The sequence below is a fragment of the Elephas maximus genome, chromosome 12, assembly GCF_024166365.1.
Source record: "Elephas maximus indicus isolate mEleMax1 chromosome 12, mEleMax1 primary haplotype, whole genome shotgun sequence".
Taxonomy (NCBI): domain Eukaryota; kingdom Metazoa; phylum Chordata; class Mammalia; order Proboscidea; family Elephantidae; genus Elephas; species Elephas maximus.
This window is the reverse complement of record NC_064830.1, coordinates 18,733,874-18,749,631: the sequence shown is the minus strand read 5'-3', so window position 1 is coordinate 18,749,631 and position 15,758 is coordinate 18,733,874. Positions and strand designations below refer to the sequence as shown.

The window sequence follows — 15,758 nt, the reverse complement described above, 5'->3', positions numbered from 1 at the left end:
CACAAGATGAGAGAACAAGGACTTCATTAAGGCTGGGCACAGTAAAATTCAATAAAATTACTGAAATCTGTTTTCTTCAATTTCCGATTCCCTAAGTCCTGACCACTTAAACTTTTTCTCCTTAAGGGAATAGGGAGGTCCAAGGGGAAAGTAGAAATCTTCCCAAGTAAGATGCTAAATTTCCAGAGACACACATAGCTGGGGGAGCAGTGTGTTGTTTTTCTTAAAGACAACCTGTCTTCTTAAAGACAACACGGCTCATCAATTATCCTGACCATGCTGGGTAGTGAAAGACAACAAGACTCTCTATGGATAGAAAAGCATAAACAGGGTGCCCATGTGCCAAATCAAGAATGAATCCAGACAAGCTTTCCTCAATAGGGAAATCCTTTAAAATGCATACTTAATACCTTAAGTAAACATGTCATTTAAAAATACATATACAAAAACCAGTTGCCATGAAGTTGATTCCAACTCATGACCACACCATGCCCATCACAGTAGAACTATGCTCCATACAGTTTTCAGGGACTGATTTTTTGGAAATAGATCTCCAGGCCTTTCTTCTGAGGCACCTCTAGGTAGAACTGTCAACTTTTCAGTTAGCAGCCAAATGGGTTAACCATTTGCATCACCCAGGGACTCCAAACATACATATGACAACATGTAAATATACAAACATATAGCAACTCACTTCATTAAATCCCCTTACACACACACACACCCCATTCTTATCTCACTATAACAAAACAAAAGAGAATACTTACAGTACCATGGGATATGGTCAGAAAACCATTTTTAACAGAACATTTCCTTTTCTGCCACACTTTTCGGATCCTTAGGGATGAACAACAACCAAGTAAGAGTTTAGAAACTTTGTACACATGAGATAATGAACACAAAATTTAAACTCTAGTGCCACCATTTTACGTACCCATCACTTTTCTTATAGAGGTTACCATTCCGTTCTGTTCCATGTTCTTTGTTTCCCTGAGGCTGATGTAAGCTATAGGCTGTACTTTGGCGAATTTGTGAATCCTAAAAAATGGTCAAGAAGTTATTTTTAACCATGCCCTGATCCAGTAAGGAAACATACGCCTTACATAAACAAAAAGCAGTAAATATATAAATTTCTCCTTCTCACCACACCAAAGAGGGACATAAAATTCGTATCTAGAACTAATAAATGTCATTTTCAGGCTGGAGGAAGAAATAACAAAAATCAATATCCCCAAAACTAACAGACCACAACTACCACGGCCTCCACCAGACTGAGCCCAGAACAACTAGAGGGTGCCCAGCTACTACCACCGGCTATTCTGACAGAGATCACAACAGAGGGTCCTGGACAGTGCTGGAGAAAAATGTAGAACAAAATTCTAACTGACAAAAAAAGACCAGACTTACTGGTCTGACAGAGACTGGAGACTACGGCCCTCAGACACCCTTTTAACTCAGAACTGAAGTCACCCTTCACCAAAGATTACACAGGTCTATAAAACAAACAATAACACACCTGAGGAATATGCTTCTTAGCTCAACCATGGAAATGAAACCCAATGGGCAACACCTGCCCAAAAGCAAAGATAAGAAGGCAGAAGAGACAGGAAAACAGGTGAATGGAAACATGGAACCCAGGGTGGAGAAGCAGTGAGTGTTGACACAAAACAATTTGTGCATCAATTGTTGAATGACAAACTAATTTGCTCTGTCAACTTCCACTTAAAGCACAATAAAAGAAAATAAAAATCAGTATCCCCAAACTTGCCTGAAGAATAAGCCATTTGGAAGTCACAAAGCTTTACTTAATCATGAGCATTAGGTCCCTGATAATGGCAAGAAGCTCCTAATACGGCAAAAGCAGTCCTCAAGAAGGAAGGGAATGTGATATGGTAGAAAGACTAAGAGTTTCCAAGAAGAAAAAATAAAAAAAGAATTCTATATTCTACCTCTAACTATAGGCAAGTTACTTAAACTCTCTGCCTCAGTTTCCTGAACCATAAAACAGGAATATATCACTCAGTAAGGGCAGTGAATGAAAGTAAGGACTGAGTAAGATCAGCTGTGTAAATACCTGTTAAACAACAGGGGTGCAACAAATACTCATTATCTAATGCTGTCAAGCTCGGGTAGGGACAGCTGTGGCAGGGAACCCCACTGCTTCAGACTGTCAGTTACAGAAAGACCCAACCCTTGGTCAGCTGAGAATCTGGCTGAGTTCACCAAGATAGCAAACTCCAATCTATAAGCTTCTTGAAGACAAAGACCATCAAAGAATTCCCAGGGCATAAGCCCAGTATTTGGCATTCGACTGGTACTCACTTGGCAGTTAACAAATGCTATTAGAAGTCCTGAGCCAAGAGTAGAAAGGGGCTACCAGTGCTGGCAGCTGGAAATTCTGGCAGACATAAAGGAAACGAGGGGGAGCAAGATATGAACAGGCACTTCACAGATCATACAGGCAATCTGCCTTCTATCTGCCTTTCTTTATCAAGAAACTCTGATCCAGTTCACTTCGTAACAAAAGAAACACAGACACAATGAAATCAAGTGACTTGGTCATGGTGCAGAGCTTGTTCAACCCAGAGCAGAAAGGACAACTTCATTGTGCCTCGCATTCTAAGGCTCCTTCCATTATACCACGTTGCCTCATCAATGCCTATCCTAAAAGACTAAAGTCAGCTTCATCTCTACCATCAAGAAGCTGACCATCATTGGGGAAAGTAAACACAAAGCCAAAAATGAAAGAACTAACACATGAAAATCAATGTGATTCAAACTGAGACTACAGTATTCAAGGAGTGAATAGTCAAACGGGGAAAATCACAGGAGTTTGGAAGAAGTTTCAAAGGTGAAGGCAAGAACCAGTGGAGAATAAGAGGACACTCAAGGCAAAGGAAAAGGCACATGTAAGACAAGGAGAGGGGAAAGAGAAAGCTGTGGTGGTTGACTGAATTGGTTGAAATGGAGGGTTTATGCAGAGAAATAAAAAGAAATATTCAGCTAAGATAAAGTGGGTCAGGTGGTAGAAAGTCAGGCTGAGGTCAGAGTTTAGACTTTGTTCGAAACCAACCATGAGCTACTTGTTCCTGACAGTTTGGAAAAAAAAAAAAAAAAAAATTTATCCCAAGAGCTATGCAGAAGATGAATCATCCTAAAAAGAATCTGGAGTCTGGAGAACCAAAAAGAAGGCTGTGTGGGTAATCCCTGCACAAGGTACAGATCTTTGGGAGGGTCAGAGGTGTTTAATCTTCTGAGGCCACAGATTTCCATTTGGGGTCATTTACCACTTGCTTGGAAAAATGCCCGTTACATAAAACTTTCATGTATTATTGGGAGTGGCATTAGACACCCTGAAGCTAAGAGCCTCTAGTTGGGGCAGAAAGAACTGGCAAGCTCTGGTGAAGCCCTGGAGTTGAAATGGGTGAAAGAAAAATGGAAAACACAACTACTGCCAGCCCAAGCTGGAAGGACTAGAACTGTAGGGACAACAACAATAAAAACAGGAACATGGAGGAAAGGTACGCTTCATAAGGCAGTAAGATGGGATAGAAAGGGGGAAAGAGAGAGGGGGAAGGAGAAAGGAAGGGAGGGAGGGAGAGAGGGAGGGAGACTGATGGAGACCTTTCGTATTTTGTAGGTCAATAAACACTTCTTGACTGACCACATTTAAAGTTGGGATATCCTATAGCTAACAGGAGACATGAATCCTTGAAAATCATCCCATTGTCCCTTCCAGTATCCCCGTTATTCTGGATTCGGTCTCCTTTACTTGACTTAGTATTTCTAGATGTCTTTTTCCACCTTGAGCAAACACCCAACAGCAAAGACTTTTTTAAAAATTGAGACATAACTCACATACCATAAAATTCACCTTATTAAACTGTACAATTCAGGGTTTTAGAATATTTATAAAACTGTAAAACCATTATCACAATAAATTTTAGAACATTTTCACCAACCCCAAAATATACCATATATCCATTAAAAGTTATTCCCCATTTTTCCCTCCCTCTAACCCCTGGCAACCACTAATCTACTTTCAGTCTACAGGTATGCCTATTCTGGACATTTCACATAAATTGGATCATACAATATGGGCTTTTTGGGCCTGGTTTATCTCACTTAGCACAATGTCCTATTCTGGACATTTCACATGAATTGGATCATACAATATGGGGCTTTTTGGGCCTGGTTTATCTCACTTAGCACAATGCTTTCAAGGCTCATCTACGTTTTAGCGTGTATCAATACGTCATTCTTTTTATGGCTGAATAATATTCCACTGCATGGGTATATCGCATTTTGTTAATCCATTCATCAGTTGATGGATATCTGGCTTATTTCCACTTTTTATCTATTATGGATAATGCTGCTGTGAACATTTGTGTACAAGTCTTTATGTGAACATGTTTTTGTATCTCTTTGGTGTACACCTAGCGGTGGAATTGCTGGATCAAATAATAACTCTATATTTAGCCTTTTGGAGAACTGCCAGGCTGTTTTCCACCAGCATTTTTATATTTTACATTCCCATCAGCTGTGTATGAGGGTTCCATTTTCTCCATATCCTCACCAACACTTGATATCATCTGTCTTATTTCAGCCATCCTAAACCAAAAACCAAACCCAACCCATTGCTGTCAAGTCGATTCTGACACACAGTGACCCTATAGGACAGAGGAGAACTGCTTCATAGGGTTTCCAAGGAATAGCTGATGGATTCGAACTGTCGACCTGTTGGTTAGCAGCCAAGCTCTTAACCACTGTACCACCAGGACTCCTTTAGCCATCCTGGTGAGAATGAAGTAGTGTCTCACTGTGGTTTTTATTAACATTTCCCTGATGACTAATGATGCTGAGCGTTTTTTCATACAGGTAATGGCCACTTGAATATCTTCTTTGGTGAAATGTCTACTGAAATATTTTGCCCACTTTTTAACTGGGTTGTATGTCTTTTTATTGCTGAGCTATAAGTTCTTCATATATTCTGGATACTAGATTCTTATCATAGGTATAATTTGCCAATATTTTCTCCCATCTTATGGTTTGTCATTTCACTTTCCTGGTGGTGTCCTTTGAAACACAAAGTTTTTAATTTTTATGATGTTTAATCTATCTTTTTTTTCCTTTTGTCACTTGTGCCTCTGGCGTCATATCTAAGAAACCACTGCCTAATCCAAGGTAATACAGATTTACCCCTTTTTTTTTTTTTTGGAAGAGTTTTACAGTTTTAGCTCTTGTAATTATGTCTTTCATCCGTTTCGAGTTAATTTTTATATGTGGTATGAGGTAAGGGTTCAACTTCATTCTTTTGCTTGTGATACCCAGTTATCCCAGAATCATTTCTTGAAAAGACTATCCTTTCCCTGTTACTTGTCTTGGCGCCCTTGTCGAAATTCAACTGACGATAAAAGTAAGGGTTTATTTCTGAACTCGTAATTCTATTCCATTGATCTACATGTCTGTTTTTATGGCAGTACCATACTGTCCTGATTGCTGCAGCTTTGTATATGTTTTTAAATCAGAAAGTTTGAGTCTTCCAATTTTGTTCTTCTTTTTCAAGACTGTTTTTAGGTATTCTGGGCATTTTCATATTAATTTTAGGACCAGCTTGTCAATTTCTGCAAAAAGGCAGCTGGGATTTTGACAGAGATTGCATTGAATCTGCAGATCAGTACTAAGACTTCTAATCCATGAGCATGGAATGTCTAGCACTGACTTTTTAAACTTTATAATACATATTAGAGAAATGCAAAGAAACACCTTTACCTGAACAAACAACAATGGGCTCAGGCAAACCATTATTAAACTGAAAACAGGCCCTGAGCAAGCTGACACAAAATGGGGAAAACAGTATCATTTTCCAGAGAGTCACCTAACAGCCATGCCTCTGGACAACCAGGGCAAACCTTATATTCATGGGATGAGGATGGACCCAGTTCCACATTCTCTCAAAATGGCAGTATGTCAGCACTAGAAATTTAGAGCAAACCAATTTTAAACACTGCTAGGAATAAACACAGTTAATAGAGGAGAAATGGAGAAATACAGCTCACCTATATGAATCTCTGTGAATGACTCAAATAAAACTGTCAAAAGACTAAACTGCATGACCAAGACATAAGCCTATTGATTTGGAAAGGAAAAAAAAATCTGCATAAAATAAGTGATGAAATCACAGGACAGCAGTGCTAAAAATGTTCATGCCAACCAAGCATATTAATCAGAATGATACACAGGTCAGATGAATAGGAATAAGGACACTCATCTTTTCAACAGAATCAGGTCCTATGCCAGAGGTTAAGAAAGAAATAACCTGTTTATTCTTTTCTTTAAACCTGTATTTTCTTGAATTAATTTTTAAAAATTGTAGGCTAATCTGAACCCAACCTATCATGCAAAATTTTTAAATAAGAGGAATACCACCTTTTTACCATAAAATTGAACCTGCCTTAGAACACATTATTTCAGCATCCCCAAGGTGACTTCTAAGTGATTCAACAAAAAGTCTTCTTCACCTGTATAAAACTCCTGATTCAAGTGAAGGGATGATAAATGAAGTCAGCCCTTTCACATGACGAAGCCCTTCCATATGATTTTCAATTCGAACCAAAAAAACCCATTGCCATCAAGTCAATTCTTACTCATAGCAACCGTATAGGACTGAGTATAACTGCCCCCATAGGATTTCCAAGGAGCAGATGGTGGATTCAAACTGCCAACCTCTTGGTTAGCAGCCTGAGCTCTTAACCACTGCTCCAAAAGAAAAGAGCCTCTCTTTCTGGGAAGAAGAATTATCTAACATATAAAAGAGGCAACTGGCTAAAGCAGTCCACATTGCCCTGATTCTTGAAGACTCTCCAGTGTACCTTGCACTATCCCTAACAGAGTTGAGGATAACCCAAGACTTGACTGAGAAAGCCTTACCATGTATGTTTGAGGTACATAGGTTAAGTGGCATTTTATGGGACCTTGGAAGCTCTCATAAAACTCTATCAACAGCCATAGAGCCACTAACCTATTACATCTTGCAAGTTCTCAGGTCCCCCCGCACTGTCCATGACCTTATGTTTTGTGTGAGCTAACACTGTTTTGTGTGCCCTTTGGGTCCTGCCAAGACAGAATCTGCCCAAATGTGCAAAGCCCTAATATGTGAAATCTTCAGGAAGGGCGGAAAAGGGCAATGTTGCATTTCTTAAACATACTATATACATGTTTATTCATAGCATGAAAAGCTTCCCTGAGGTATCTAAGGCTCTGAATATCACAGTTACAGTCATTCTCATCCAACATACCAAGCTACCAGTAAGAACCCTTCCAGACCACAGTTGAGCCTCTTACAATTGCCATGTGGCTATAGGAACCAATGAAGAAAAAGTGTGTGATCTCTGGTTGTGTGGTTGATATATAAGGAACAGAATAAACACTTAATAAAAACTTTTACACTTTGTCTTCTTCTTAGAAAGTCTGCATTCTGACAATTCTTGTGATCAATGAACTGCCAAAGACTCATCTCGTTGGATGCTTCAAGTTCTTCTGTCAAGTGAGGGCCGTGATGTCTAACACATTCACTATCTTCCAAAGGTATAACAGGTGTGTTTACTCACATGGACACAACTAAACTGGAGGCTTTGCCAAGCAAGTACTGAGCCATGTGCTAAGAACAGTGTTCTCCGATCTTCTTATCACCACCCGTGCTGTTTGTTTTGTGATGCTGTTTGTTTTGTGCCAGCAGGTCTATTCTGATTAATAGTGACCCCATTCTTCATTATTTCTGGGCAATTTTTAAAAAGATTCTGCCTGACACTACATAATAAAGCTGAAAGACAGCAGGCTCGAAGTAGAACAGATCAGGGTTCAAATCCTATCTCTGGCACTACTGAGTGACCTCCAGCAAGTGCATTTATCTTCCTATCTCAGTCTCCAGTTGTAAATGTGGGCTAAGACTACCCTGTAAGGCTGTCATATGGAAAAATGTTGGCAAGTAAGAAATCCCATGCCCACAGCATGAGGGGCAAGGTGGAAAAGCACTGGTACAGGACTAGAAAGAGAGAGGTGGGTGAGCCTAAAAGGCCTGGGTTAGGAGCAAGGGGATTGGCTAGAACTGGGTTGCCGTTGTCGTTAGTTGCTGTCAAGTCCATTCTGACTCATAGTGACCCCATGCGCAACAGAATGAAACACGTCCTGGCCCTGCGCCATCCTCACAGTTGTTGCTATGTTAGAGGCCATTGTTGCAGCCACTGTGTCAGTCCATCTTGTTGGAAGTCTTCACCTTTTTTGCTGACTCTCTTATGATTCAAGCATGATGCCTTTCTCCATGGACTGGTCCTCCTGATAACATGTCCAAAGTACATGAGATGAAGTCTCACCACTTGCTTCTAAGGAACATTCCAGCTGCACTTCTTCCAAGACATATTTGTTCATTCCTCTGGCAGTCCATGGTATATTCAAAATTCTTCGCCAACACCACAATTCAAAGGCATCAATTCTTCTTCAGTCTTCCTTATTCACCGTCCAGCTTTCACATGCATGTGAGGCAACTGAAAATTTACAGCTTGGGTCAGGTGCACCTTAGAGCTGGGTGTGACCACTCCTTAATTCGGAATGGGGAAGAGGGCAAAAGTGGGAGCCAGAGGCATGAGGATAAGTTTCCAGAGGACAAGCCAACAACGGAGGGCTAAGTGGGCAGGACATATCAGAGACAATACCAACAGTAACAATACCATCTACTATTGTTCAACCACTGAGAATATAAACTCCACAAGAGGAGAATTCTGTCTCTTTTGCTTATTAGTGTATCTTCAGCATCCAGAAGCTCAGTATTTGTTGGATGAATGAATGAACGTGTCTATCAGGATAATGTGCTAAGTGCTTTACAGAAACTATCTTTTAAATCTCACAACAACTGTATGGGGTTAGCCAGTATCATTCCTATTTTACATATGAAAAGACCAAGGCATAGTGAGGTCAAGTAATTTGCCCAATGTCATACTCGTAGGAACCTGAAGACTTAGGGTCCGAACAGTAAGAACCACGCTCTTTCTGCTCTGCTAGACAGCTTCCCAGACAAATCTTCTGTTCCAATCAAAACTTGCCCAGTATCTCCACCTGCCAGAAGCCTAACTCCTACCTATTCTTCAAATTCTCAGCTCAGGCATCACAGTCTCTGGGAAGTCATTCCTAACACACCATCTGCCACCCTCACACTGGGGAGATGCTCCTTCTTGGAGCTGGTCTCCATTATAGCTCTCATCATACTGTATTCTCAATTACTTTTCTGTACCCACCCCCAGATTATGTGTCCCCTGAGAGGTGAGAGGTATGTTTATCCAATTCTGGTGTTTGTGCAGTGTCTGGCCTAGAATAACTGCTAAGAAAATGGCAGTTGAATGAGTGAATCGATGAACAAGTCTTCTACTGAGTCAGAAATGAAGACCAGGCCAAGCAAAATGGTAGCTGAATGATGAATCAATGAACAAGTCTTCCACTGAGTCAGAAATGAAGGCCAGGCCAGGCAAGCCAGGTGCTGGGCAGGAGAGGCAGGGAAGTCGACACCTGGCCAGAAACAATACCTGCATTTCAGACTAAGCTCAGATCTGGGCATGATAAGATACGCACATCCAGACCAGAAAAGCCAGAGTCAGCACAACACATCCTGCTAGTCACGGACACTTAAAAAAGGGGGAAGCAAAGCTGACAAGCAGAAGACCACACGTGCAATCTTTAAAATGAAAAAATCATGTGATTTCAGCACTTAGATCGACCAAGACCATACCCCACAGCCTGAATCCTGCCCCCAGCAGCTTAAGTCAGGTTCTCAACATCAAACAACAGAGAGAGAGCTCGCCAGGGAGGGCATTTTCTAGAGAATACACCAGCACTGTAGTGGGATCTGTCCCACCAGAACTCTGCTGAAATGGACAAATGTGGGATGAGGGAGGCAGAAAAAGGGAAGGCTGACCGGGAGAAAGGCCAAGTGAAAATCAGCAGTACTTAAGGGTTTTAATGTTATGGAACAGATCTCTCCAAAAATCAAATTCTATAATGCATATATGGGTATTCATGGAACAATTCTTTCAACTCATTGCTAAGTTTGAGTAGTTTTATACTAAAAGGAAGGAAAAATCAAACAGTGGTATCCTCTTTGCAGAAAGCAGAAAATATGAAGAACAAAATATGACTGTCAGTGATTCACAAGTGTGGGGGTACCCTGGGATCACAACGGTATAGTGTTGATACATAGCCACAGAATGACCAAAAAAAGCAGTTCAAAGCCACCATACTGTAATTGCCACATTCTTCACTGAGACCAAATGACCAATGTTTGGGATTTACAGGAAGAAAATAAGGAGTAGTGGCTCTTGCCAACCATCAGTGAACCTTCTTTGGGGCGCATTACCTAATTTTTATGAACTATAATTTTACTGTCAGAATTTTTAAATTGCTGAATAAAAACCATCAACATCTTCGGTTTTCTAAGTCACAGAAGACAATCCAACCGAAGGAAATGAGAGCTTAAACAATAAACATGTTCAAATGTTCAATTCTCTTTGTAATTACAGGGGCACAAGATAAAACCCCAGTCACAGCCCAAATCATAACAATTATTATTAAAAAATATGTAAATTTTAATTTATACATTTGCTTATTACTTGTAATTGTGTTCCTAAAATGTCCAATTTACAGAATATCATAATCAAAAAGCAACACAGAGTATAATATACAGAAAATCCAACACATTCACAACTATGAGATTGGTGACTGTGGTCTTGGTGAGCAGCCAGTTGGGCATAAAAGAGGAGCAGTAAAGAAGGTTCATTTCCAACCTTGATGGTTATGAGGGAGGGAAGGGATGGGGATGGAAAAATACTAAACAGACAATAGGTAAGTGGTAACTTTGTCTAAGGGTAAGACAGTACAACAATACTGGAGAAGCCAGCGCAACCTGTATAAGGCAAAGTCATGGAAGGTCCATAGACACATCCAAACTCCCTGAGGGACTGAATTACTGGGCTGAGGGCTGTGAGGACCAAGGTCTCTGGGAACATCAAGCTCAAATGGCATAACATAGTTTATAATGTTCTACATTTTACTTTGGTTAGTAGCATCTGGGGTCTTAAAAGTCTGTGAGCGGCCATCTAGGATACTCTACTGGTCTCGCCTCTTCAGATGCAAGGAAAAATGAAGAAAACTAAAGATACAAAGGGAAGATTAGTCTCAAGGGCTAATGGACCACACCTGCCATGGCCTCCACCAGACTGAGTCCAACACCACTGACTGCTCTGACAAGGATCATAACAGAGGATCCTGGACAGAGCTGGGGAAAAATGTACAACAAAATTCTAACCAAAAAAGAAAGATCAGACTTGCTGGCCTCACAGAGACTGGAGAAACCCTGAGAGTATGGCCCCCGGACACCCTTTGAGCTCAGTAATGAAGTCACTCCAGAGGTTCACCCTTTAGCCAAAGACTGGACAGGCCCATAAAACAAAACAAGACTGAAGGGGCATACAAACCTAGTGGCAGGGACTAAAAGGCAGAGGGGATAGGAAAGCTGGTAATAGGGAACCCAGGGTTGAGGAGGGAGAATGTTGACATGCCGTGGGGTTGTTAACCAATGTCATAAAACAATACGTGTACTAACTGTTTAATGAGAAACTAGTTTGTTCTGTAAACCTTCATCTAATGTACAATAAAAAAAATTTTTTAAAAAGAAGATTCATTTGACCCCTGTGTGCAATCTGGGTTAAGATGGGCTGGTCGATAATAATCACAAAAACAACAAACCATAAAAGACCTCTGTTCTGTGTTGGTAAATTTTTTATACTTTTCTGCAAAGCTATAAATAACCAGCTCCTGACAACAGCGAGCTTTCCCAAACCTCCTAATTCTACACAGCCAAAGCAAACACAGACCTTGCCCTGTGCCCAGAGGACTACTTAAAACTCCAGCATTTGCTGTGCCTTATTTAAACCTGGAACTCTGCTTCACCAATTTGATTTGGATTCTATGATAAAAACTGCTCTCAACCATGACCAGTCAATGCACTGGCTGGCACTCTGCCACCCAAGCCTGGCACTACCTCTTCTATAGTTAGAGTTAGGCTACTGTTTTCTCCATACTCCAAATCCTTTTTCCTTTTCTCTGCTTATATTCCAGATTTGGGAATCTCAAACCTGTCAGGATCCATATTCTCTAAACTGGGAAGAAGTCAATGTGTTGCAGGTCATTTTTAGCATTACATATAACCTCAACCTGTTCATCTTTCACTTAGCTGATCCACGTTTGCCAAGAGTCTACTAAGCGAGAGTCATGGCCCTAGAGTGTGATGGCAGGAGAGGCACAGAGGGCAGGAGGGCATCCCCAAGCTGCTCAGAGCTGAGCCGGACAAAAACATCTGCAGACCTCATGATGGAGGCAAGAATCGAAAGAGGAATACACTGTGATTGAAATAAGTCTTTTAAACAGAAAGTGCTATATGAACTCAGATCACTGTAGGCTAGGGTGATCAGAGGTAGGGCTTAAGATGGACCAGGAGGATGTGTGGAATTCAAGCATGCAGTGAAGGAGGGCGGGTAGGGAGATGCTTCCTCTTCACGAAGAGGCAACAGCTAAAGCGTAAACTATAAACATGGAAAGCTTCCATTTTACTAATATTCGTATGTTCAAAATTTTTAGTTTTTACTGAAATCTGCTGCTATTGAAAGAATAAAATTAAAAACACGACTAGTCATGCACATATGATGAAGAGATATCTTTTTTTACATTTACGATGAAAGCATGCAAAATTCTCCAATTTATTAAAATATGAACTACTTACTCTCCTAGACTTCGGTCACAAAAGGTAAATGCATTTGGGAGGAAAACAACAATATTCAGTTACAGTATAAGAACTTATAGTAGGACACACCAAACTGCCCAGGGTGAATTTTACGCTCTGCCAAATAGTTTAATAGCTACTAGATACACATTTCAACACATTCCTTTATTGACAAAGAGGTACCCTTATGTTTTAATATTCATATTGTAATACCCACACCATAACTAATGTATCCTAAAATGACCTTAAAAATTTACCTTATAATAGTTCGTTTTTTTTTTTTTAATGAGCCCCCAAAACACAAATTATCACTGCTGCTGCGTTAGCATGCTGAGAACTCATGAAATGAAAGAGATGATGCAAAACGAAACGAAACAAAAAAAACCCTAAGGCTTTCTGACCCATCGGAAAGCAGCAGTGAGAGAACCTAAGTCTGTACATCTTATAGAGCCTACAACCTCATAGACTCAGGTGGTCACCTGTTATGTGTCTTAGGCCCTGACATGTATCAGGTCAGGGAAACCAAAAGGTTCCAGGAACAAAATAGCATTAAAAAAAAGTGCTCCATGTGAGACAGACATTAAGAGTTACTCATCTAGCAACTGATAGGGCAGAAAGGTTCATATACTCTCTCCTTCAGGAAATAAACATATTTTGAAAGATGGTTTTATAAAACCCAGAGTGAACTGTGAACACCTAGAAGATAAGGATTTTACATTCCTCTGTTCCCAAAGTGTTCTGAGACACAGGTATAAAATAAGGAATCTTTCAAATTTAAAACCCCTCACCTCTTTCTGTTCTACTTGCAATGCTGATTTTAAAATATCTCGAAGCTGTATCAACTGCCTTCTTTCTTCATCCTGGGCCTGTTTGATCTTTAAAAAACAAACAGAGGAGAGAAGGTAAGACTGAGGTGACAGTGAAATGCTGGAATTCACAGGGCATTTTCCACAGAAATGCAACAAACAACTCCCTCACTAGCTTAAACCTTCACTCCAATCAAGACAGTTGAAGGGTGGGAGCTCCACCACCGTGCTCATGTGGCACTAGAGGGCTATTGGTTTCTGGGTAGCACAGCACACAAACATCAAACCACATGGAAGCAATATTTCAGCGAAAATGTCTGCTGCAAAAAAACTGCTTCGGCACCAACGTGGGAGGGAAGCTACTTACAGTGTGAAGATCTGTTGAAAGTGTTTCAATGGAAGGTTTGAGGTTTTCAACTGCTTTCAGTCCATCCTGGAAAAAACTAGGGATAAAAAAAAAAAGAAGCAACACAGATTGTACTTCATTAAGGAGAAAACGATTCTGTTAGATGGAGAAAAAAAACTTCAAAGGAAAGTGGACTGGTTATGTAATTCCTAAGGGAAAAGACAGTAGGAACAGAGCCTTAAAAATACCAGGCAAACCAAGAGTAAAATAACACTTAAAGTTAGGAGACGAGAATGGAAAAGGAACTGCAGTAAGCCTAAGTATTTGTGATTCTTCTTGACCCACATAAAATGAGACCTAAATTTTCAACTTATAATGAGAAACAGGATTCTACTGCTGACCGGCAGCAAGGACTGGCTTAGTTCAGGGGTCTCCTGTGTATCCAAATGGAGAAGTCTGAGGCCAGAAAGGACATGGTGTGAAAACAAAGAGTAAGACACTAAGAAATGTCCTCGACAGGCGATGGAGAGGTAGAAATGAGAAGGAATGCAGGAAAAAAAAAAAAAAGGGAGCAATTTTGATGTGCATGAATGGCCAGGCTCCGTCCGCAGAGTAGGCAAATGTAGTTGAAGAGCTAGAGATCAAATATCAAAAGGAATCCTTTTTTTTTTTTTTTTTTTAAGCTCAGAACTCAATGCTTGTGAAATCATTTATAACAAGTGATTCAGGAAATACAGCTGGCAACAGAAGCTAGGCGAGTTTTTGTGCGGCAGCAGCAGCAGGCCTGCATTCAGCGCTGCCTTGGTGCCTGTTATGGATAAAGCTTTTCAGCAAAGACACAAAGAAAGGCTTCCCACTGCGCTGAGGATAAAGTTCAAAACCTGTACCAAGGCCCATAATGCCCTGTGATCTGACCCCTGCCTATGCCTCCAGGCTTATTTCACATGTCTGCCCCCTTCATTCACGTGCACTTCATTCTTAGGTTCCAGACCCCAGCTGCCTCCCTTCTCCATTTGCCACCAAGTTCCTCCTGCATCAGCTCTGCATGTGCTGTTTCTCTCCCTAAAGGATTCTCCCTGAAGCATATCCGTTTCACCTGGCCCACTCCCTCTTCAAGTTTCCAGTTAATGATCACCTCCTTAGTGAAGCCTTCCATGACCCCTACTTTAAATCAGGTCTCCTTGCAATATTCTCTCAGAGCACTTGGTATTTTTGCTTCAAAACACTTTGACGAATAGCAAGTATGTATTCGTTAGTGTTTATCTAAAATATAATTCACCCATCAGATGTGACATTCCAGCAGAGTAAGGACAAGATACCCACGAAGCCTGGCACATCTTAAGCACACAATATCTGCTGAATGAAGGAAGAATTTACTGAAGGAAGGAGAGTTATCAACTTCTGTCAGTTTACTGGGTACCAAGGAGACTATCTTCAAAAAGTGACCTGGGTCTCACAGGTGTTCATGTGCAGTGATGTTCATTTCTTTTAAACTAAGCAATGGCCTTTTAAACCAAGCAATTGGACTTTCCCCATATCAAGTGTGTCATAAACAGGTGGGGCTGTGAAAACAATGCAGTGTGGTACTTAATATGATAATTCCCAGGAGAAGGAAAAACTCATTGCCTGATTTCAGCTCACAGTGATCCTACGGGAGAGATCAGAACTGAGCAGAACTGCCCCATAGGGTTTTCAAGGAGCTGCTGGCGGATTTGAATTGCTGACCTTTTGGTTAGCAGCCAAACACTTAATCACTGTGCCACAGGGCTCCAAGGAGGAGGAA

General features: G+C 40.7%; 1 protein-coding gene across 3 annotated transcripts in view; it reads right to left on the bottom strand.

Moving 5' to 3' along the window:
* The window catches only part of ASAP2 (ArfGAP with SH3 domain, ankyrin repeat and PH domain 2), a 222,682-nt gene that overhangs the window by 57,755 nt on the left and 149,169 nt on the right, over nucleotides 1-15,758 (bottom strand). For all 3 annotated transcript variants that reach the window (XM_049904584.1, XM_049904585.1, XM_049904583.1), the window contains exons 8-11: nucleotides 13,997-14,072; nucleotides 13,612-13,698; nucleotides 935-1,038; nucleotides 768-837 (exon numbers count right to left, since the gene is read on the bottom strand). In XM_049904584.1, coding sequence (XP_049760541.1) covers nucleotides 768-837; nucleotides 935-1,038; nucleotides 13,612-13,698; nucleotides 13,997-14,072 — 337 coding nt within the window. The remainder of the gene's footprint in view (nucleotides 1-767; nucleotides 838-934; nucleotides 1,039-13,611; nucleotides 13,699-13,996; nucleotides 14,073-15,758) is intronic.